Source organism: Fundulus heteroclitus, chromosome 16 (assembly GCF_011125445.2).
Source record: "Fundulus heteroclitus isolate FHET01 chromosome 16, MU-UCD_Fhet_4.1, whole genome shotgun sequence".
Lineage (NCBI taxonomy): Eukaryota > Metazoa > Chordata > Actinopteri > Cyprinodontiformes > Fundulidae > Fundulus > Fundulus heteroclitus.
The window spans coordinates 25,613,615-25,638,190 of record NC_046376.1 but is presented as its reverse complement, the minus strand read 5'-3'; the positions used below and the strand labels follow the sequence as shown (position 1 = coordinate 25,638,190).

Below are 24,576 nucleotides of genomic sequence, written 5' to 3'. Positions count from 1 at the left end.
GTATGAACGGTCATCTGCCTCGACCCACTGGGGGTTACAGAAGACAGAGCAGAGACACAGAAGCACACATTGATCCAGGAATCATTTCTGTGTTATATGGTTATGGCAGATGATGTGTCCCCCCAGGATGATGTCACAGCTAACAGAACGCCAGACCACGTGTACGTACTATGAATAAAAAAATGACAGAGAGCAAAAAGTTAAAAGCTGAAATAACAACAAACAATGCAAATTGGAGAACAGTAGAACTCAGCAGAGTGAGAAAAACAGGCCCTGATGTCCTCCAGCAGCCTAAGCCTGTAGCATCACAACTATAGAGATAGCTCAGAATAACCCAAGCCACTCTAACTATAAGCTTTGTCAAAAAGGAAAGTTTTAAGCCTAGTCTTAGAAAAAACCTTTAGCAACTAAGGAAGAAATACAATAATAATTGCTTAGTAGAATGAGAACATTCTTTTACATGTGGAGACTAATCTCTATTAAATGGAAAACACAAATATTTGGTTATATTTACTTGTTTATACATCTGTTTATAAGCTATTTAAAACCTTGTTTACTTCATTAACAACCACTGTCAGACTCACTGATGTTGGACCATAGATATTATGGAAAATCGCTGCTCAGTTTTGCTAAATTGGGAACAGGTAAATTATATATTCAAAACACTAAATATGTGTACTCCCTTGTTGCATGTGTATAAAATCTTCAGCGAGTTAACAGTCTTCACAGTTAACCAAAATGTTGGATCATCTACTTATACTGGTTACAGGTGAGAGAAACTTAGCAATGGTTATTACGTACATAGTTCACATTAATTCGTAGTTTATATAGCCCAGAATGCTTACTTATAATTACATGGCAACATTTTACTCCACAAATTAATGCTAACATTTTTTGATAGCTTTGGACTTTTTCTTTACTATGATAGAAATGCATGAATCAACTCCGGAGTGGGAAAAAAATGGAGAAGATATGTTTAACAAAATAGATTCTATTGTAGTTAATGGCAAGTTCATCAAGGGAACTTTTATTTAAAATGTAACAACTTTCATAGTTGGGGTGGGGGTTTAATGAAGAGGTATTCAAGGATTATGGGAAGGCAGGTCTAAAAACAGGAACACTTATTAGTTTAAATGTATTCTAATGGCAGGAAACAGCATGCGAGCAAAACATATTTTTTTTGTTAAAGAGAGTAAGTCTGTCTGAAAGATGAAGCTCAAGGTTCAGTGACTTTTCAGGTATGCTAGTGCAGGATAAATGTTTGTGATGTGAAATGTACCTGGTTTATGCAGTTGAACAGCTGTTAATGAAAAAGTCTTGGCTTCATTAGCATTCAGGCCCATAAGCTATACAGTACATTACTGTAATAGAAATACTGACATACAAGTTTGTCATGGAGTATATGTGGCCACATACTGATGCATGTGTCTTTCATCTACCTTTAGGGTTAGGTCAGGTGAGTCTTCTTTTCAATCAATCACAGCTATTTTTTGGTATTTAAAGCAGCTAGTTGCACTTTAAATGTGTGTACGTGCCAGTCAGGTCCTGCTGCAAAATGAAATCAGAATCTCCATGCTCTAAAATTTGCTGGTAGACAGTTGCACACTTTTTCTACTTTCCATTGATAAATAAGACCCTTTACATCAATATTATTTTTGCCATAATTTTCTCTGGCTTGCTCTCCTTATGAAAAACATCAATGGCTGTCTTCTTACAAACTGGCAGGTCAACAGATGTGTAAACTATTGTGTGGTCATGATTTAACACTATTGTACAATCAAATTAGATATTTTGTTCTTATGTAAATATTCCAGTTGTCTGAGAAACTGGATTTTAGGTTTACAATATATGTAAGTAATAAGCATCAATACACTGGAAATTCTCTGCTCTCCGTGTAATGAATGAGTTTCACTTTTTGAGTTTAATCACTGAAACAAATGAAGGATTCAGTGAGATCTTAAACTTTTTTAAATCCTCCATTTACTTATTTATTGCACTCCAATTACAAATCTGTAAAGTTCAAAGAAAAAAGTCCAACAAATACTATTGGTTACAAGAGTTTAACATTTTGGATAGTTTAAGATACACCGAAAGGTCATCAGGTGCTCTAACAACACCCACAAACATAATTTTCAAGCTTTTGTTTGTGACACAGTGGCTTATTTTTCAAATGATCTAAAACTATTCTATAACAAATGTTAATGCTTTATAGCTGTTTACTCAATAATGCCAATATTATTTCCTCTCCTACAGTCATTCTCTTATGCTTAACTTCAACTGTTGCAGGTCAGTCTCCCTTCCTTTGTGTAATGCATATAATGTCTTTGTTTTGTGCTTTTGTTTTATGTTTACTATATCTGTTTTAAACAAGTGTTTTTGTGTGTCTGCTGTTGTTTAGATAGCTTGGTCAGATTGGCTGGTTCAGATGGATACTGTTCTGGAAGAGTTGAAATATACCACAATGGTGTCTGGGGAACAGTCTGTGATGATGGTTGGAGCTACCAAGATTCTAGTGTGGTCTGCAGAGAGGTAGGCTGTGGTCCACCAACAATAACAGCCGCCTTCTTTGGTGAAGGTACTGGACCAATCTGGCTCGATAATGTGGGCTGTTCAGGAAGTGAAGCTTCCCTTTCTGAGTGTTCACACAATGGATTTGGATCACACGACTGTGAACACGTTGAGGATGTTGGCGTCACTTGTAGATGTGAGTGTGTACAGTATGAGCTTTTCTTATATTTCAATAGTGTATTAGGCTGGTTTCACTGAGTCATTACACCATATGCTTCTTTGTAATGCTAGAACTGATATGAACAGAAGCAAAGGAGCACATATGCTCTTTTCTCAAAAGTTAGTTATATTCCATTTCATTGCTCTTTCGCTCAGTAAACTGTACAGCTCAAAGAATGGGGATTATGTTCTGAAACTACAAAGAAGTATTTTGCCAATTGGTTGAGTGAGCACATGTTTTGCAAGTTTTTTTCCTTGTTTTGTCTGAAATACTTTTTTCACTATTGAAGATGAAAAGATGCTCGGATATACTTGTGGTGGATATATTCAGATATTCTTCAATGGTGTCTGGAGACATATCAGTAATACTGGATTTGATTCTAATGCTGCAAATGTGGCCTGCAAAATGAAGGGATGTGGTCCAGTATCTTCAACTCCCAGTACCTATGGTAGCAACAGCTATACTAGCGTCATTGTTCCAGATGGAAGCTGTTTAGGAGGTGAATCATCCTTTGAAGAATGTCACAACTATGAATCTTGGGCAACCCAAGATGGATATGTTGTTTCTGTTTCTTGTTCAGGTAGGATTATGTTCAGAATTTGTATTGGTTTGATTTACATAACATATGTTAATATTTATTTAAAATTATCTTTGTCATTTGTGTTTTCTCATCTGTTTGTTACAATGACTATATGAGTTTTGTAAAGTCAAACATTCATAACATCCTCATTTAAAGGGCAGCATTTAACATTGTCCATGAGCTGTGGGATTTGTTTAAATTGTGGGAATGATCTTATCTACCTAACAGGTTATCCAGTCCGATTAATTGGGCCATCTCGGTGTGCTGGGAGAGTCGAAGTCTACTATAGTAATGGATGGCAAACTGTATGTGATGACGGCTGGGACTTGAATGATGCTCAGGTGGTCTGCAGACAGCTGGGCTGTGGTACAGCACTGATTGCCACTCATTCAGCCTACTTTGGAAAAGGGACAGATAAAATCGTGTTTGATGATGTGGCCTGTATGGGGAGTGAAACACATCTGATTCAGTGTTCAAAAAGGGGATATTTGAGTCATGACTGCACTCATAATCAAGATGCTGGTGTTATCTGTTCAGGTGAGAAAATGTTTATCACTGTTCAGTTCAGTTTCAGTGCAAAATCAACAATGTGTGTTTTCTGTCAGAGATAAGCTGCTCAAAGATGAATGATGTGATGCAGGTATACTTTACATTTAGTGTAATGTATAAGTAACACATCCATCCATCTGTTCGTCCATCAGCCTACAGATCCACAGTGATTTAATGAATATCATTATTTTGTAAGAGTGTGGTTCAAGGTTTATTTGGCTTAACATTTATAGGTAGGATGCCTCTCTGAGCATCTGTAATGTTTTGCATTAATACCAAAATGGCACACCATATCCAAAACATGTCATCTGAATATTTGTGAAAACAAAACAATGTGTAATTTTTGGTTTCTTTATCTTAACAATGACCATGCAGATGTATTATCAAGATATTATTTGTAACAAAAGCATCATCTGCAGGACAGACCTTTTTTTAAAGGGGCCATGACAACAAATAATATTTTTTCTGAGGATTTGGGGGTATAATACGATCTGTTGTGCACTGATGAGGCCATGTGAACTTAAAAAGTGAGTACCAAAAGACGAGCTCTGGGTGGTCAGCTTTCTCTTTGGTCAAAAAACAGATCACAAAACAGTTTAATTTTCTACGTAATTCATATTCTCCAGTAAGAGCACACCATCAAGCAAGCACGGCCTTCTTCCCAGTGGCAGCTCCAGAGATATTTTTCTGCAGGTGCTAAGGGGGGTCTAAGCATTTTACTGAGGGTGTTATGAAGGATCATTTGTTCCTACATTTCTCAACACACAGATGCAAGCACAAGTGCAACCAGAACTCTGACATCTGCATCAGTCACCGATTAAGTGGATAATGAATATGTGGTAATCTGCTATTCATTTAAGGCATATACAAACTTGACATGTGACTGAATAGTGTAGTATGCAAACTGTTACAATGGATTCACTGTATTCTGTTTCCCCAGATGTATCTGTATATGTGGAAATCATTGATCCAGTCAGCCTTTGTTAAAACCACGCTGTTTGTCAAAACAGGCCCGATGATACTTTTGCAGAAGTGGTCCTCTAGGTCCATCTTGACTTTCGCTAAGATCCACTAGCCATCCACTTCTAATAAAGTTAGCATCTGGGTGTCTGCCTTGGCGCTCTGGGGGTTGGGTCTTTGGGTCCTCAGAACAACAATTTAGTATTTTTCTTATGGATAAACCTTACATACACAAGTGCACTCTCACAAACAGCCACAGGTGCTTGGATCCAGGAACTTACAGATTCACTTCTATACAGAAAACCCCTATTATTATCTTTAGTTTTCATTTTATACATTTCATATCAAATCATACTGTATATTCTTCAGTGATGGTATCAAGGCATTGGTTGTACCTGTAATTCTTTATTGGTTGGTTTCGCTGTTATTTTTCTATCTCCCCTTGCAGGTGTAGAAGCAGACCCAGAGGATGTTGTATTGCTCTCTCCCTTTCCTCTCCTCTTTCTCTTTCAAATGTCCTCCCTTTTAGCATTTGTCCTCATCTGTCTCTCTTCTTTTTCCCTCTCTTTTACCAGTTTCAGTGTCCAGTGAAAATTAAACAGTGCCAGCATAAAACCAAATTAAGCTTCTTGCATGTATAGATCAACCGGAAAGTTTTTCCTTCTTCAAAGGGGGTTGCAACAAAAAACATTTGAGAAGCACTTGCATTGAGTTAAAAAAAACCACAGAAGGCTTAAAAAAAATTGTGATGGCCTCTTATAAAAGACAGTGAGAGGCTAAGCCTGGAAGAAAACAGTTTATATAGCTCAGGTTATAAACAAAATACCTCATTCTCATGTTTATTCCATCTAGTGTCTTGTGCATTAAGACCTATTAACATGCAATCTTCCGTCTTTTCTCATACAGTGCTCCAGTGGAGATAGTGGTCCAACCTGGTGTAACAGGATTCAGACAATTTGTTGAGGTTTTGAGGAGTTTCCAGATAACAAGGTCACAAAAAGCTGCAATGGCATAATCAGTAATATAATGGCCAGATTACTGTTACATAAAAACAAACAGAAGAATAATAAATTAGTAAAGGGTCTTAAGAACATTTTACTGAAAAGTATTTTAAATTGAACGGTAAAATGCCCATATTATAAAATCAAGGTGCATTTTAGCCATCTCTCACTACAAATCAACACACAGTAGTAACACTTAGCTCTCCACAGAAGACCGTGTTAATAGCTGTACTGCTTTCATCTTACCTTATTTGGTCTTGTTATGATATGGTTTCAATATTATCAGCTCCCATTGCACCACAGCTTTCTTATAATAACAAGGAGAGACGCCGGTATTCCTGATTCTTTCTTTTCAATTTTTTTAAACAAAACTTTATTAAACACTCATAGAAACAATTACATTCTGTTAAGAATCTCCTTCTGTTATCTGCGCATGCGGGTCACTTTGCTGTCTTGAACCGTTCAGACAGACATGTGATGCCGGTCACATTATGAACGACCACCTAAAAAAAAAAAATCTGATTTCTGTAATATTCCGGTTTTAGTTCTGGTTTATGTTATTATTTTTAGTTTTCCTCCTCTCTCCTGTTTTGATTGTCTGGTTGTTTTGAGTTCTGTCTTGTTTGGGTCCTCGTTTTGTTGGTGTCTATTTGGTCTTATTTTCTACCGTAGGGTTTTGTCCATCAGTCAGTGTGCTCTTTTTATCACTTCCACCTGTTTTTGTTAATTAGTCCCGCCCTGCTCCCCTGTTCCGTCACCTATTTAAGCCCACCTTAGTTATTTGTCTGTTGCCAGAATGTCTTGTGTAGTTCCCTCCCGTCTGCTTGCGGTAAGCACATCCTAACCTCTGTTATTTTACCTGTCCGTCTGCTAATCCGTGTCTGACCTGTTTTTTGCCCTCCTGTTTTTTGAGTCAGTTTAGCTTATGTCTGGTCCTGTTTGATTCCCGTATGTTTCCCTTTTTGCCTCCTGGGTCTTGTTATTAAACCCCTTTTTCAACACTCAGCTCCGTGTCTGGCTCACATTTGGGTTCAATCTCCTCGATTCATTACATTACATTCTGGCCAAACCATGAACCCAGAGCCGACACGTTTTCTCCGCTCCGGAGCTGCTGTGCTGCACGAGCCTGGTAAATCTTCCAGCACGCCGGCTCTCCCGGTTAACTCACCTCAAGCCTCCAGACTGTCCACCTCGGAGCGTGTCTGTCCAGACACGGACTTTTTTCTTGAGGTTCATGCGGACGTGGTGCGGGACCTCCGCCCGGACCTTTTCCCGGAACCGGCTCGGCGTCCCTCTCCTAATGTGGTGCCGCAAGGACCGCCATCGGCTTCAGCGGTCGCGCCCCGCCCGGAGTTTTCAGCCTTCCAGCAAGGTCCGCCACCTCGCTGCCGAAGGAAAAGGCGCTCGCCTGCCGAACATTCGTCCATTATAGGCGGGGAATCGCCCAACGAGCCAGCTCGGTCTCACCCGACGGCCGAGTCCCAGCCTCAACCCACTTCCGGTTCTGCAGACAGGAGCCCCTCGCTTCCTAGAGCCGAGATGCCCACAGCTCCCCCTGCTGGCGTTCCTGACTCGGAATATTTGACCCTGGAGAACAAAATCAGAACTTTTGCCCCGATAATCAAGAGTCTCAGGCAGGCTCTTTTTCTCCAGTATTCAGAGGAGCTGGAGAGGAAATTAAAAGAGTTGGAGGGCCACTATAAAGACGCTCTCAGGGCTTTCTATAACCGCCCTGATCCTGCCGTCAAGACTCTGGCTGACGCCTCGGCTCCTGAGTCTCTCCCCGAGGATCTGGCTGACGCCTCGGCTCCTGAGTCTGTCCTCGAGGGTCTGGCCGACGTCTCGGCTCCTGTCAAGTCACCAGAGCGGGTCCAGGAGGATCTGCCTCTGCCCAAGTCCTGTGAGAGGGGTCAGGAGGACCTGCCCCCGCGAACCTGCGACGTGGGAACCCAGAGGGGTCCGTCGCAGACCTGCGACGTGGGAGCCCAGAGGGGTCCGTCGCAGACCTGCGACGTGGGAGCCCAGAGGGGTCCGTCGCAGACCTGCGACGTGGGAACCCAGAGGGGTCTGGCGCAGACCTGCGACGTGGGAACCCAGAGGGATCCTTCGCTCTTCGGGCACTCGGGACCTCTGCAGGGGATTCAACGACCGGGGCCCCCTGGAGACTTTGAGCCTTTCAGAGTTGTGTTTAAGCCCAGACCCCTTATAGCCCTTATGGACAGTCAACTCTGGGAGAGACTGTATTGGATGTCCCTTTCTGAGACCCTCCAAAAGCTGATCCTGAGGCTTCTGGTCGCTAAGGGTCTGACTTTGACACCTGAAGCCTGTAGCCCGGGGCCTCCTGAAGCCTGTAGCCCGGGGCCTCCTGAAGCCTGTAGCCCTGTGGCCTCTGTAGCCTGTAGCCCTGTGGCCTCTGTAGCCTGTAGCCCTGTGGCCTCTGTAGCCTGTAGCCCTGTGGCCTCTGTAGCCTGTAGCCCTGTGGCCTCTGTAGCCTGTAGCCCTTTGGCCCCTGTAGCCTGTAGCCCTGTGGCCTCTGTAGCCTGTAGTCCTATAGCCTGTAGTCCTGTGGTCTCTGTAGCCTGTAGCCCTGTGGTCTCTGTAGTCTGTAGGTCCGTGGCCTCTGTAGTCTGTAGTTCCGTGGCCTCTGTAGTCTGTAGTCCTGTGCCCTCTTTAGCAGCCTGTAGCCAGGCTCCCACCTTAGCAGCCTGTAGCCAGGCTCCCGCCTTAGCAGCCTGTAGCCAGGCTCCCACCTTAGCGGCCTGAAGCCAGGCTCCCAACTTAGCAGCCTGTAGCCAGGCTCCCAACTTAGCAGCCTGTAGCCAGGCTCCCACCTTAGCCGCCTGTAGCCAGGCTTCTCCTTCAGTCGCCTGTAGCCAGGCTCCCCCTTCAGTCGCCTGTAGTCAGGCTCCCCTTTCAGTCGCCTGTAGCCAGGCTTCCCCTTCAGTCGCCTGTAGCCAGGCTTCCCCTTCAGTCGCCTGTAGTCAGGTTCCTTCCCCAGTCGCCTGTAGTCAGGCTCCTTCCCCAGTCGCCTGTAGTCAGGCTCCTTCTTCAGTCGCCTGTAACCAGGCTCCTTCGTTAATCGCCTGTAGCCAGGCTCCTTCGTTAGTCGCCTGTAGCCAGGCTCCTTCGTTAGTCGCCTGTAGCCAGGCTCCTTCGTTAGTCGCTTGTAGCCAGGCTCCTTCGTCAGTCGCCCGTAGCCAGGCTCCATTTTCAGTCGCCTGTAGCCAGGCTCCTTCTTTAGTTGCCGGTAACCAGGCTCCCTCTTCTGTAGCCAGTGTCCAGGCGCCGCCGTCTGTAGCCAGTGTCCAGGCGCCGCCGTCTGTAGCCAGTGTCCAGGCGCCGCCGCCTGTAGCCGTTAACCAGGCGCCGCCGCCTGTAGCCGTTAACCAGGTGCCGCCACCTGTGGCCACTAACCAGGCGCCGCCGCCTGTAGCCACTAACCAGGCGCCTTCTCCCGTAGTCTGTAGTCCGGCGCCCTCCTTAGCCTGTAGTCCGGCGTCTTCCGTATCCCGTAGTCTGGCGCCTTCCGTATCCTGTAGTCTGGCGCCTTCCGTATCCTGTAGTCTGGCGTCTTCCGTATCCTGTAGTCTGGCGCCTTCCGTATCCTGTACGGTCTGGAATCCGCCCTTGAGGGGGGGGCTCTGTAATATTCCATTTTTAGTTCGGGTTTATGTTATTATTTTTAGTTTTCCTCCTCTCTCCTGTTTTGATTGTCTGGTTGTTTTGAGTTCTGTCTTGTTTGGGTCCTCGTTTTGTTGGTGTCTATTTGGTCTTATTTTCTACCGTAGGGTTTTGTCCATCAGTCAGTGTGCTCTTTTTATCACTTCCACCTGTTTTTGTTAATTAGTCCCGCCCTGCTCCCCTGTTCCGTCACCTATTTAAGCCCACCTTAGTTATTTGTCTGTTGCCAGAATGTCTTGTGTAGTTCCCTCCCGTCTGCTTGCGGTAAGCACATCCTAACCTCTGTTATTTTACCTGTCCGTCTGCTAATCCGTGTCTGACCTGTTTTTTGCCCTCCTGTTTTTTGAGTCAGTTTAGCTTATGTCTGGTCCTGTTTGATTCCCGTATGTTTCCCTTTTTGCCTCCTGGGTCTTGTTATTAAACCCCCTTTTCAACACTCAGCTCCGTGTCTGGCTCACATTTGGGTTCAATCTCCTCGATTCATTACAATTTCAGCAAAACATTGGAATTGAGCATCAAGACACTGCGTGAACGTGTTAGTTTAAGTGTGTTTCAGCTATTTAATATTAACTTCCTAATAGATGTTTTTCAACTGAACTGTACAGGATACAGGTCACATTAATTGTTCCCTTTTAATATCCACATAGATACATTTCAGGATGGTACATTCATTATTACAGTCTTATATCCTACAGGAATTAACATGCACACATATTTAGGTTGTTTTTTGTGTCTTGTTTTAACTTGTTTAAGTATTGCATACCAATTATGTCTTATGCTGTCCATAGCTGGCCTAATCAGATTAAAGGGGCCAACTCAATGTTCTGGACGAGTTGAAATCTACAACAATAGATCCTGGGGAACTGTCTGCAATAACAGCTGGGACATAAATGACGCCAGAGTGGTCTGTAGACAGCTGGACTGTGGTACAGCACTGAGCGTGCTTCAATTTGGAGAGGGAGCAGGAGAAATTAATGAGGCGAACTGCGCAGGTAGCGAAAGATATCTGTCTGAATGTGGTATTCGAGCTCAGACCTGCAACCATAGTCAGGATGCTGGTGTCATCTGTTCAGGTAAGAAGCTTTTTGGACTGTAAAAATTTCATTAACTCAGTATAATGGATGTATTGAGTTTTAAATCTATATGTTAATACACCAAAAGGAAAACTTTAACTATTGTGCATTCATTTAGTAAATTCAGTCAAATTTAGCACCCCTGAAATCATTGTCAGTAAATTACTTGTTTCATACATAATCTTTTAAGCAGTAAGTAAAGTTCTTCAGAAAGCAATGGTTATGGTTCTAACTGGAAGTGGGGCTCACATGAAATTCTGGCTAGAGTAACAGGCAAACTTGGGTAATGTCTTTTTTGGTAATGAAACAGTCATTTACCCAACAAACACCAAACTAGACCTCATGAACAAAGAGCAAGAGTGGGGCAATATCTGAGAGAACTGAACTATACAACGCTATGTAACTTCATTTACTATGTTGAGTTGAAACTTTATGGATGTGATATTGTTTCCTATTTTGTTTTTGACAGGCCTGACAAAACCCCACATCAGTATAAATCCTCCAGGAAACATTACCTTCGGTCAGAATGTCACTGTTTCGTGTTCAATCCCTGATGGACAAGTAGGAGGGACATTTGTTTTCAAGAACACACCAGGCACATTAAATCTGACTGTAAACTCAGTCAGCAGCTCTGCTACTTTCTATATCCCACAAGTCAAGTTTGAGGATGAGGGATCATACCAGTGCCAGTTCAAAATACAGGTTCAAAATGAAGACTTTAGTACACAGTTTAGTGATCCTGTTCAGCTGAATCTGACAGGTATTTTAATGTTATAATCAATTTTACAGTTTAACTGAAAAGACACTAAGGTTGATTAAACATGAAAAAAACTTATGTTTTATTTTCTTAGTGATTCTTCCAAAACCAATCATCACCATAGATCCTGCAGGTGGGGTTACTTGGGGTCAACTTGTTGCCATCACTTGTTCCATCTCAACTAAAATTTTAGGTGGATCATTCACTCTGCAGAAGATCTCAGATTCATTCAATCGGACCCATCCATCAAGTACCAACTCCACCACATTCAGATTTCTTGAAGTCAGCGAAAAACATGTGGGAGATTACCATTGTTATTATCAGAAAACAGTAACAAATCGAAATGTTATCTCCTCCATAAGTGACATCATCAATATATCTATAAAAAGTGATTGAAGTATATATGAGAGTATGAGAATATATGAAATATGTTATCTAAAGCCATATTTAGATGATCAGCTTTGAGGAAAGCTGATAGTTGCAATAGTCAACTGGGGGAAGAAAAAGATTTTCTGTTATTTATCTTACAGACATGTTTTTGTTGCCAAATTTGAGAATTGTCCAAATTGAAATCATCACCGTTTTAGCCATTAGAGCAAACTCTGTTATAAATATTCTTCCATCTTATCACTTCTGTACGGGAGCCATTGAATACTTGGCAAAAAAAACAAAAAAAAAATAAAAATAAAAACTTATGTTGCTACAAGTGACAACAGGATGGAATCTAAACATCATATCCTACAGGCGAAAAAGATGCACAACAATTGATTCTTCCAAAAGTGATAAAATGTATGAAAACTTAAACTAAATTTTACTTTTTTGAGATGGAGTTTTGCATGGAATACTGTTTTCTGTTATTCACACAGAGAGTTACAGCTTTACTCCCCAACATTTCCAACTGATTATCTAAACTTAGATGAACAAATCACAGGATAAAATACTGACTATAAATAAGTTCTCCACACAACTTCACACAAAATTGTTATCTCAAAATCTGAGGCTCTAAAGATTTTTGAAATTGGTCATGGCTACTTTGCAAGTTAATCCTCAGCAGTAGTAGAAGAGTGTAGAAAGTAACTTGAACATGTATTGACATCACCCACTTATTGTGCTTTTTGGATAAAAAGATAAAACCCCTGGTTTGAGCAAACTGAACTGCAGCATTTACTGTGCTACAACAGAGAGAGAGAGGGATTCGTAATCATACTGTGTCTCCAAGGTCTAAAAAGTGAATGTGACAAATACTGCAAAACAAATCTGCTTTTGGATCCTTCTTGGGAGTCTGTTCAAGCTTTTCAGACATTAATACTCAGTTATTTTCTGGCTTCTATCTGTTTAATTTTACTTGTGACCTGCTATAGTTAAAATATCCAGGACGAGCTGTAAGATGGTGGAGGGTGGTTATTTGATTGGTGTAAATGCAAAAGTAAGATATTAACACATAGCTTATTTTTTAATATCTTATTTGAAATCTTAAGTGGGATGATAGGGGATTTTTATAAATTTTAGACTAGGAGCATGTTTATATTTTTTGCTTTTATATTGTTATTATGATTGTTCAATGTGAACGTAGTGTGTTTATTGTTTTCTTGCCTTGTTGGGATTTTCAATAAAACTATCCTTACAAGAAAAATTGTTGTTAGACTTTGCTTTATATAAAAAAGTCACAACGAGCAGAAATCTTTTTGCTACATTTCATTGTTAGACCATGTCTGTATAGTTGAAAAATAAATCACAAAAATTAACAAGGGAATATTTAACTGTAATTCAGAGACGCATGAATCTTTCTCATGAGTTGATTAAGAAAGAAAAATAAATCTTAAATGACTATAATAATAATAATAATAATAATAATACATTTTATTTAAAAGGCGCCTTTCTGGACACTCAAGGTCACCGTACAGAAGGGTAAAAAACAGAATGTCAGAAACAAAAATCAAAACAAAAAACATTTAAAAAATACAGAGGCTGGGACAGGGAAATTGATAATTATAGAATAGGCAGTCTTAAACAGATGAGTTTTGAGTTGTGATTTAAAATGGAGAAGTGAGTCCGTGTTTCTAAGTAGGGGTGGTAGAGAGTTCCAGAGGCGGGGGGCAGAGCGGCTGAATGCTCTGCTCTCCATGGTGTTGAGACAGGCGGAAGGGACAGACAGGTGTAAAGCAGATGAGGATCTAAGAGCATGGGAGGGGGTGGGCAAGGCAAGGCAAGGCAAATTTATTTATATAGCACAATTCAGTACAGAGACAATGCAAAGTGCTTTACATGATTAAAATATAGGAAAATAAAACAGAATAAAAGCAAGTAGGGATAGTATAGAAACAAAAAAGAACATTTGAAAACAGTAAAACATTTTAACTTGAACATTCAAAGGCAATTCTAAACAAATGTGTTTTTAATCTCGATTTAAAGGAACTCAGGCTTTCTGCACTTTTACAGTTTTCTGGAAGTTTGTTCCAGATAAGTGGAGCATAGGAACTGAATGCTGCTTCTCCTTGTTTAGTTCTGGTTCTAGGTATGCAGAGAAGGCTGGAGCCAGAAGATCTGAGTGGTCTGGAGGGTTTATACGCTGATAACAAGTCTGTGATGTATTTAGGTGCTAAGCCATTTAGAGATTTATAGACTAACAGAAGTATTTTAAAGTCTATTCTCTGAGATATAGGGAGCCAGTGTAAGGACTTTAGAACTGGGGTTATGTGCTCTACTTTCTTAGTCTTAGTGAGAACGCGGGCAGCAGCGTTCTGGATCAGCTGCAGCTGTCTGATCCACTTTTTAGGCAGACCTGTGAAAACACCGTTGCAGTAATCAATTCTACTAAAAATAAACGCATGGATTAGTTTTTCCAGATCCTGCTGAGACATCAGTCCTTTAATCCTGGAAATGTTCCTCAGGTGATAAAAAGCCGACCTTGTAACTGTCTTTAGATGCTTTTGAAGGTTCAGGTCTGAGTCCATCACTACACCCAGGTTTCGGGCCTGATTCGTGGTTTTTAGTTGAAGTGACTGAAGCTGTGTTCTAACTTTTGATCTCTCCTCTATTGGTCCAAAAATTATTACTTCTGTTTTGTTTTTGTTCAACTGAAGAAAATTTTGACACATCCATGCATTGATTTCTTCTAGGCATTTACTCAGTGCTTGAACTGGTTTATAGTCACCTGGTGACATGGTGATGTAAAGCTGTGTGTCGTCTGCATAGTTATGGTAGCTGATGTTGTTATTTTTTATTATCTGGGCTAGAGGGAGCATGTACATATTGAAGAGGAGGGGACCCAGGATGGACCCTTGGGGAACCCCACATGTGATTTTTGTCGTCTGGGATGTAAAGTTACCTACTGATACAAAAAAGTCCCTGTCCTTTAAGTAGGATTTAAACCAGTGGAGAGCTGTAGCAGAGAGGCCGACCCAGTCCTCCAGGCGCTCTAACAGAATGGAGTGATCGACAGTATCAAATGCTGCACTAAGGTTCAATAGTACCAGCACGGTGGTTCTTCCACAGTCTGTATTTATATGGATGTCATTAAACACCTTGATAAGGGCGGTCTCTGTACTGTGGTGAGCACGGAAACCTGACTGGAATACGTCAAAGCGGCTGGTCGTTGTTAAGAAGGTGTTTAATTGTTGAAATACAGCTTTTTCAATAATCTTACTGATAAAGGAGAGGTTTGAGATGGGCCTGTAGTTCTGGAGTAGAAGTTTGTCTAAATTGTTCTTTTTCAGCAGTGGTTTGATAATTGCTGTTTTTAGGGACTGGGGGAAAACACCTGACTGAAGGGACGTGTTTATTATCTTGGTCAAAACAGACCATATGCCAGGTAAAACTTTTTTAAAGAAAGCTGTGGGTAGAACATCAAGGCAGCTGGAGGAGGAACTTAACTGCTGAATGATCTGCTCTAAGCTTTTGTGGTTTATTTCGCTGAAATGGGACATTTTGTCAGAAATAGTTCCAGCTGAATAAAGCATTGGTTCTGGTGTTGATATGGTAGTACAAAGTGATCCTCTAATTTTTAGGATTTTTTCAGTAAAGAAGTTAGCAAATTCATTGCAGGCCCTGGTGGAGTGGAGTTCGGAAGTCACGGACACAGGAGGATTTGTTAGCCTGTCAACTGTGGAAAATAAGACACAAGCATTAATAATGTTTTTCTTGATGATCTCAGAGAAGAAAGATTCTCTTGCATTTTTCAGTTGTAAGTTATATCTGTAAAGTCTCTCTTTATAGATGTCGTAGTGAACCTGGAGTCTGTTCTTTCTCCACCTGCGTTTTCGACACTCCCTTTTTTCACCTCTAACTGCTGGAGCATTTCTCCAAGGAGATTTGTTCTTCCCGGAAAAAAATTTCACTTTGACTGGAGCAATGCAGTTAATGATGTCTGAGACTTTAGACTGAAAGTTATCTACTAGCTCATCTACTGAGTTGCAGCCCAAGGTTGAAGTATCAGAGTAAGCTTGAATAAAAGTTTCCGTGGCATTGTCCTTAAAGGTGCGTTTTCTTACGATGTCCCTTTGGCTAAATGAGTCACTGGAAATGATGCTTTCAAAGGTAACAGAAAAGTGATCAGATAGGGCAACATCAGTTACATTGACCTGTGAAATCTTTAGACCTTTAGTGATGATCAAGTCTAAAATATGTCCCTGTTTGTGTGTTGGCTGTTTAACTTGTTGACTTAAACCAAAGTTTCTAAGTGTGTCACACAGTTCTTTTGCACTTCTGTCTTCAGGGTTTTCAACGTGAAAGTTGAAGTCTCCCACAATAATTAAACAGTCATAATCAACACATATCACAGACAGGAGGTCACTAAAATCATTAAAAAAGTTTGATGTGGACTTAGGAGGCCTGTACACATTCAGAAACATAGTTCGTATCGGGCCCTTTACCTGGAGAGCCAAATGTTCAAAAGAGTCAAATTTTCCTAAAAACACCTTTTTACACTTTAGTGAATCATTAAACAATGTTGCTACTCCTCCACCTTTCCTTTGCTGTCTGCTCTCACAAAGAAAATTGTAGTTTGGAGGTGTTGACTCCATCAGTATAGCTGCTTCACTAAATTCATGCAGCCATGTTTCTGTTAAAAACATTACATCAAGATTATTGTCAATAATGAAGTCATTAATTAAAAGGGATTTTCCTGACAGAGATCTAATATTTAATAAACCCAGTTTATATGACTTAGTGGTTGATGATGTCTCTGTGACAGGTTGCATCTGACAGTTTATGATTTTTAAGTATTTGTTCCTGTTTATCCTTTTGTTTTTCTTAATTCTGCCACGTATTATCACAGATATTCCATAATCTCCGGCGAAAGGCCCCGGCTGATGCTGGGAACTCTCATGTCTGATAAACGTGTGGCCAGGGCCCAATCTGTATCACAGCGAAGTAATTTGGAGTTCCTCAGTACCAGAGTGTTCTGTGATACGTGGAGGAGGAGGATCTGAGGCTCTGAGGCCTTTGGAGAATCCTAGTTTATTCACAGCAGAATGGCTATGTGGAGAGGATGTCATCTGTAGGCCAATCTTAAATACTTTGTTCATGTTATGAGAAAATTCCAGAAAAGGAACTTCTGGGCTTTGTGGAGAAGAAGGGGAGGTGGGTCCAGTCTGGACCGGTGTTTGTGAAGATGGAGGTTCTTGGTCCTCTCTTTGTCCTGCTGAGATCTGGGATGAATCGTCCTGTAGCTCTGACAACGCCTCATTCTGTATCATCTTTCTGGCCATCTTTATCTTGGCCAGAAAGATGTGGGAACATGCAGGAGGCCTGACAGATATGGGGGGGGGGGGGGGGGGGGGGGGGTGGGGGGGGGGGGGGGGGCTAGGTAGTGAAGGGCCTTGTATGTCACCATGAGAATTTGTATTGAATGCGGAACTGCACGGGGAGCCAGTGGAGCTGTTGGAGGACCGGAGTGATGTGGTGGATAGAGGGAGTTCTTGTTATGATGCGAGCAGCTGAGTTCTGGACCAGTTGTAGTTTATGGAGTGATTTCTGAGGAAGGCCAAAGAGGAGAGAGTTGCAGTAATCCAGTCGGGAGGTGACAATGCTGTACACAAGTATGGCAGCAGTGTGTGGGGTAAGGGAGGGACGGAGGCGGTTGATGTTTCTTAAGTGAAAGTAGGCAGACCGGGTAATGTTATTGATATGGGATTGAAAAGATAGGGTGCTATTGAGGATGACACCCAGACTCTTAACCTGGGGGGAGATGGAGGAACTGTCAATAATAAGTGGGAAACTGTCGGTTTTGGAAAGAGTTGATTTGGTGCCGATGAGGAGAACCTCAGTTTTACTACTGTTTAATTGAAGGAAGTTGTTAGTGAACCAGGCTTTTATTTCACAGATGCAATCTGTGAGGGAGGTGGGGGGGAAGAGAGAATGATGGTTGCGTGGAGAGGTAGAGCTGGGTGTCATCGGCATAGCAATGGAAGTGGATGTTAAATTTGCGGAAGATATTGCCAAGGGGAAAGAGGTAGATGATGAAGAGGAGGGCCTGAGTACAGAACCCTGGGGCACGCCTGAGGTGACGGGGGAGGGGGTGGATTTGAGGGTCTTCAGTTGAATGAACTGAGTGCGGTCAGAGAAGTAGGAAATAAACCAGTCCAACGGAGTGTTAGTGATGCCAATGGAAGAAAGCCTACTGAGGTGAGTGGTGTGACAGATGGTGTCAAAGGCTACACTCAGGTAGAGGAGGATGAGGATGGTGAGTAGTCCAGAATCAGAGGCCATGAGGAGGTCATTGGTGATTTTGATGAGTGCTGTTTCAGTGCTATGGAGTGGCCGAAAACCAGACTTAAATTCTTTGTACAGGTTGTTGGCAGATAGGTTAGTATGGAGCTGGGAGGCAACTGTTTATTCAAGAATTTTGGAAATGAAGGGTAAATTGCAGATAGGACGAAGGTTGTTGAAGTTGATCGGGTCGGCACCAGGTTTTTTTTTTTACAATCGGGGTGATGGCAGCAGTTTTGAGAGGTGTAGGGACAGTTCCAGTGGTGAGGGAGGTGCGGATGATAGCGGAGATGAGGGGAACCAGAGAGGGGAGGCAGGTTTTGACAAGTTGTGTTGGGAAGGGGTCCAGTTGACAGGTGGATGGTTTGGATTTCCGGATGAGCTCTGTGATTTCCGAGACAGTGGGAGGATGGAAAGAGGAGAGTGACTGTGTAGGCGAGGGAAGATCTGCTGAGGTGCTGAGATGAGCCGTTGATCCAAGGTTCTGGTGAATGTTCTTGATTTTTCCTGTGAAGTATGACATGATGTCATTGCAGAAAGAGGTTGTGTAAAAGTGTGGGGGGAAAGAGTCCTGGGGTTTGATAGTATTGTTGAGTATAGAGAAAAGTGACTTAGAGCTATGTTGATTGGCAGTGATTAAGCTGAATCACTGCCAATCAATACCATTGAACTGGTATTGATAAAATTAGTTGTGATGATATTAGCTATAAATTAGGAGTTATGTCAAAACGAATGTCGAGGTGGCCATAGGAAGATCAAGATTCAAGAAGATTCCCAAATGGCAAGTGTTGCAGGCTGGACTGGTGTCATAATGCTTTTTTTCCTACCCAATAAAATGCAACCGCAATCCCAGAGTTGGTATAATATTATGTTTGTGTTTTTGGATTTGTTTAGGGCACACTTTAAAGGTTACACCATATGTGTATAAATAAATAACCTGCTTTATCAATTCAAACTAATATCAATCCATACTGGCTGACCAGAAAAAGGAAGACATATCAGGAGAAAGTGTTCAAAATATCATATTTTAATAAATATGAGACCCTCCCTGGGCTGCCACCTTACTGTGGTGGAGGGGTTTGAGTGTCCCAATGACCCTAGGAGCTATGCTGTCAGGGGCTTCATGCCCCTAGTAGGGTCACCCAGGACAGACAGGACCTAGGTGAGGGACCAGACAAAGAGCAGCCCAAAAGCCCCTTATAATGAATTCTGTAAATGGACGTTGTGTTCCCTCTCCCGGACGCAGCTCACCAGGGCCCCACTCTCAAGCCAGGTCTGGAGGTGGGGCACGTTGGCGAGCGCCTGGTGGCCGAGCTTTTGCCCATGGAGCCCAGCTGGGCTCAGCCCAAAGAGGAAACATGGGTCCACCTTCCAATGGGCTCACCACCTATAGGAGGGGCCAAAGGGGTTGGGTGTGCTGCGAAATGGGTGGCAGTCGAGGGCGGGGACCTTGGCGCTCCGATCCTTGGCTGCAGAAGCTGGCTCTTGGGACGTGGAATGTCACCTCTCTGGTGGGGAAGGAGCTTGAGATAGTGCACGAGGTTGAAAGGTTCCGACTAGAGATAGTCGGACTCACCTCGACGCATGGCTCTGGAACCAGTCTCCTTGAGAGGGGTTGGACATTCTTCCACTCTGGAGTTGCCCCTGGTGAGAGGCGCTGAGCTGGAGTGGGCATACTTGTTGCCCCTCATCTCTGTGCCTGTACGTTGGTGTTCACCCCGGTGCACGAGAGGGTGGCCTCCCTCCGCATACGTGTGGGGGGACGGGTTCTGACTGTTGTTTGTGCTTATGCGCCAAGCAGCAGCTCGGATTACCCACCCTTTTTAAAGTCCTTGGAGGGAGTACTGGAGTCCTTCGTTCTTCTGGGGGACTTCAACGCTCACGTGGGCAATGACAGTGAGACCTTGAGGGGCGTGGTTGGGAGGAATGGCCCACCTGATCTGAACTTGAGTGGTGTTCTGTTGTTGGACTTCTGTGCTCGTCATGGATTGTCAATCACAAACACCATGTTCAAGCATAAGGGTGTCCATATTTGCTCTCGGCATCAGGACACCCTAGGCCGTAGTACAATGATCGACTTTGTTGCTGTTTCATCTGACCTGTGGCCGTATGTCTTGGACACTCAGGTGAAGAGAGGGGAGGAGCTCTCCACCGACCACTACCTGGTGGTGAGCTGGCTCCAATGGTGGGGGAGGAAGCTGGTCAGACTTGGCAGGCCCAAATGTATTGTGAGGGTTTTCTGGGAAGATCTGGCAAAGTACCCCTTGAGACAGACCTTTAACTCCCACCTCCGGGAGAGTTTTGAACACGTGCCGAGGGAGGCGGGGGACATTGAGTCTGAATGGACCATGTTCCACGCCTCTGTTGTTGAGGCGGCTAGTCGGAGCTGTGGCTGCAAGGTTGTCGGTGCATGTCACGGCGGCAACCCTCGAACATGCTGGTGGACACCAGCAGTGAGGGAAGTCGTCAAGCTGAAGAAGGAGTCCTATCGGGCTTTATTGGCCTGTGGGACTCCGGAAGCAGCTGATATGCTCCGGCAGTCAAAGCGGCAGGCGGCTCGGCTGGTCACCGAGGCAAAAACTTGGGCGTGGGAAGAGTTCGGAGAGGCCATGGAGAAAGACTTCCGTACAGCTTTGAAGCGATTCTGGTCCACTATCCGGCGTCTCAGGAGGGGGAAGCAGTGCAGTACCAACACTGATTATTGTGGGGGTGGGGTGCTGCTGACCTGGACTCGGGACGTCGTGCGTCAGTGGGCGGAATACTTCGAAGACCTCCTTAATCCCACCGACACATCTTCCATTGCAGAAGCAGAGCCTGCGGGCTCTGGGTCGGGGTTTCCCATCTCTGGTGCTGAAGTTGCCGAGGTTGTTAAAAAGCTCCTCAGTGGCAAGGCCCCAGGGTGGATGAGATTTGCCCTGAGTACCTTAATGGGCCTTTCAGACAGGCTGCGACGACCGCACTGCTGCGCTGTGAAACCCATTCTTTTCAATGGCTTGCACCGCGCCAGGGCGGTTTATCGCTGCGTCGAGCAAAGTGCAAGCACAGCGCACCGCTTCGCGAGCTCGCGCGCAGGCCAGGTCAAAGTTCAACATGCTGGTTCAACCAGCTTCTGGAAGTTCAACATAGTTGAACTTTGACCGCGGCGCACCGTGACGAATGCACGCGTGGCCAATAGAAACCGGGCCATCGGCTGGAAAGACCAGGAAGCAAAATGGAGGAAAAGCTTATACTGTGTGTGTCCAATAAAGCCAATTTGAAATACAGTGTTATGCCAGAAGCTGGTTGAATATGCTTATTATTATTATTAATTATAATTTGGTATTATAATTTAAATAATAAATCATTCAACTCAAAATTCCGCTATAACACAATATAGTTCAAATGGTGGTGATGTTAGCTATAAGCTTGTAAGAATTTATACCACTAGTGCATTAGTTAATTTGCTGTAATGAACTAATTTATGCTGGAATAAATGATCTGGTCGGACTTTTAACCGACAAGGTTTATCCGGCAGCTGTGAGAACCCCAATGTAACTGCAATTAGAGTTTAAATCCTTATTCCTTATCACCATCCAATGATATGTCTCTGTATTAATATCAGATGTTAACTCCAAAGGAGGTTAGCTCTGAATTCTAATTAGCCACGCAACTGTGAATTAGATTGAACACAAAACAATGTCTATTCCGCAGTCGTTGGTTTTATTGAACCAAAAGCAATTCCCTGTTACAGTAATTCTCTGATTCAACAACCTTGGAATTCTTACTCACTACTAAAACTAAACATGCAAAATATACATGTGGAAATAAAAGAACATAACAAAAATAAACAATGGATTAAAATGAGCAGTTAGCAGATCTTAACTTAACTCAGTTGTTTAACACCGCCCTCAAAACACCGGCATTTGACGTATCAGCATTGACAGACAGAACAGCTTTGGGAATCTCACTGGACGCTTTGATGTCTTACCAAAAGCTAGTTCAGCTAAGCTCCCTACAGTTCAGATACACGTCACCCTCCCAAGATGGCTGCTATGATGACGTATGAGGGGAGGTCCTAATGACGTAACCACGCTTACGCTGATGGGATAATGCCTCGCTTCGAGAGGGCGCGGCTAACTGGGAGTTTAAGCAAAGCCCGCGAATTGAGCTCGGACAAAGAGATTAAACTGATAAGAAGAAGCGAAAAGACAGAGGGGGGAAAGCAGGGAAGAAGATGGAAAAGAACTGAAACAGTGACCCACGGCGGGGTTATTGATGAATCACAAATCAACACAGCAAAATCAATTGTAAAATGCATGCACATACAAAGAAAACATTCAGCAAAATAATTCCCACTTTGTCGTGGAATAAAAGCATTAACCTACACCTACAAAGTTCTAACGTCTGCCCAGGCACTTCTAAACATCCTATGGATGAAAAAGAAATAAAAAGGGAGAACCCCGTTACTTTGAGGTGGTTCCGAATGAAAGTCCCGGCTTCGGGTTCGTGAGCGCTCGGAATAACGCAGCGTCCTAAATGCACCAGAGCGGGCAGCAGCAGGAACAGGCAAGAAGGCTCTTTCGTCTCTTCCTCCGGGCTCACGACCGCTTGGCTCGGCCCAGCACAAGCGTAGTCCTCTTTCGATCACTGGGAGATAAGGCGGCTTCCAGTATTTGATCAGAGGGAATTAAAAGTACCTTTTTGAGTCAACCTCCTGTTAAGCAAACAGGGAATAACGTTGCTCCGAGAAATCTCGGTCCAGCGAGAAACTCGAGCATGTGGCGTGGGATTGCCCCAACGGAGTGAAACAGCTGTGTGTCTTCTCGGGTTGGCAGGGCGCCAGGGAAGAAGAAAGATTGTCCAGCGTGGCCGAGTTTTATCAACTTTTGCCTAGCAACGTTATCTCTCCGCTCCGTTGTTAGGGCGGCAGCCATTTTGGGCTGCGTTGCATGATGGGAGTTGGTGGCCATTTTGACCACATTGCATCATGGGTAATGCGGTCCGTTACGTCCCGAATTAATGCCGTTTTTGTCACGTCATGTAATGGCATAACAACAGTTTCCATGTAGCCTAATCAGTCGAAGGATATTTTATAAACAGCCTATAAAGAAATCAATGAGCTAATAGTAATTAATACAAGTTAAATTCCATTTACAGAGTGCAGGCTGAAAAAAACCCTGATGTGTGGGCGGGAGAAAGACATGACTAGCGGGACTCCAGCAAAACAGGCTATAAAATGAAAAGTAGCCTAGATTTATTTTATTACATATTATTTTAATGAAAATCACCTACCTCAGACAAATTGCCAGACGCTCCCTAGAAGAAATTGGCTCCCGGTAATTTGTATGGATCCTTGAGATCCTTGGTCCGACTCTCCCCAGCAAACTCTCAAACTGCTCCATACTGAGCCGAAAGTAGACCTGGAACCGGTCGCTGTGAAAACGGAGCTCTTTCACAAGCCGGAACTCCCCAAGCTGCTCTATGGACCTGAGGGTTTCGTGCACCCACAGCCTCTTCTTCCTTGCTGCTCTTTTTCTTCGAACTAGCAGGGCTAGTGCTAGCGCTTGCTTCTTAGCACGGGTCAGATACATATTTGCTGCTGACCAAAAGCTGGAACAACAAACAAATGACTAGACCCGGCAACCCAGCCGGCGCAGCGCAAATACGCTGTACCCCGCGGCCAGCGCAGCGCAAATCGCTTCCTATCTGAAAGGCCCATAAGGCTCTGGATGTTGTGGGGCTATGTTGGTTAATGCGGCTCTGCAGCATTGCGTGGACATCGGGGGCAGTTCCCTTGGATTGGCAGACTGGGGTGGTGGTCCCCCTATGTAAAAAGGGGGACTGGAGGGTGTGTTCCAACTATAGAGGAATCACACTCTTAAGCTTCCCTGGTAAGGTCTATTGCGGGGTTCTGGAAAGGAGGGTCCGTCAGATAGTCAAATCTCAGATTCAGGAAGAGCAGTGTGGTTTTTGTCCTAGCTGTGGAACACTGGATCAGCTTTACACCCTCAGCAGGATCCTGGAGGTCATGTGAGGGGTACTCCGGGAGTATGGAGTACCGGGCCCTTTATTAAGGGCTGTTAGGTCTCTGTATGACTGGTGTCAGAGTCTGGTCCACATTGCCAGCAGTAAGTCAGACTCGTTTCTGGTGAGAGTTGGACTCCGCCAAGGTTGCCCTTTGTCACCGATTCTGTTCATAACTTTTATGGACAGAATTTCTAGGCACAGCCAAGGTGTTGAGGGGATCTGTTTTGGTGGCCTTAGGATTGCGTCTCTGCTATTGACATGGTCCTATTGGCTTCATCAGGGCGTGATCTACAGCTCTCACTAGAGCGGTTCACAGCCGAGTGCGAAGCGGCCGGGATTAGGATCAGTACCTCCAAATCTGAGACTATGGTCTTGAGCCAGAAAAGGATAGAGTGCCTTCTCCGGGCTGGGGAGGATGTGCTACCCCTAGTGGAGTGGTAGCACACCCCAAGTATTATGGGGTCTTGTTCACGAGTGAGGGGAAGATGAATGAGATCGACAGGTGGATTGGTGCGGCGTCTGCTGTGAAGCGG

The 24,576-nt window shown here is 43.7% G+C and overlaps 1 protein-coding gene across 1 annotated transcript; it reads left to right on the top strand.

Moving 5' to 3' along the window:
* The first annotated feature begins 2,461 nt into the window (after window positions 1-2,461).
* LOC105923789 (deleted in malignant brain tumors 1 protein-like) lies at window positions 2,462-23,562 on the top strand. The gene is made up of 6 exons (XM_036148045.1): window positions 2,462-2,529; window positions 3,169-3,308; window positions 3,537-3,870; window positions 10,301-10,572; window positions 11,042-11,133; window positions 23,398-23,562. Exons 1-6 carry the CDS (start codon window positions 2,462-2,464, stop codon window positions 23,560-23,562), a joined length of 1,071 nt encoding a protein of 356 aa, XP_036003938.1.
* The last annotated feature ends 1,014 nt before the right edge of the window (window positions 23,563-24,576 follow it).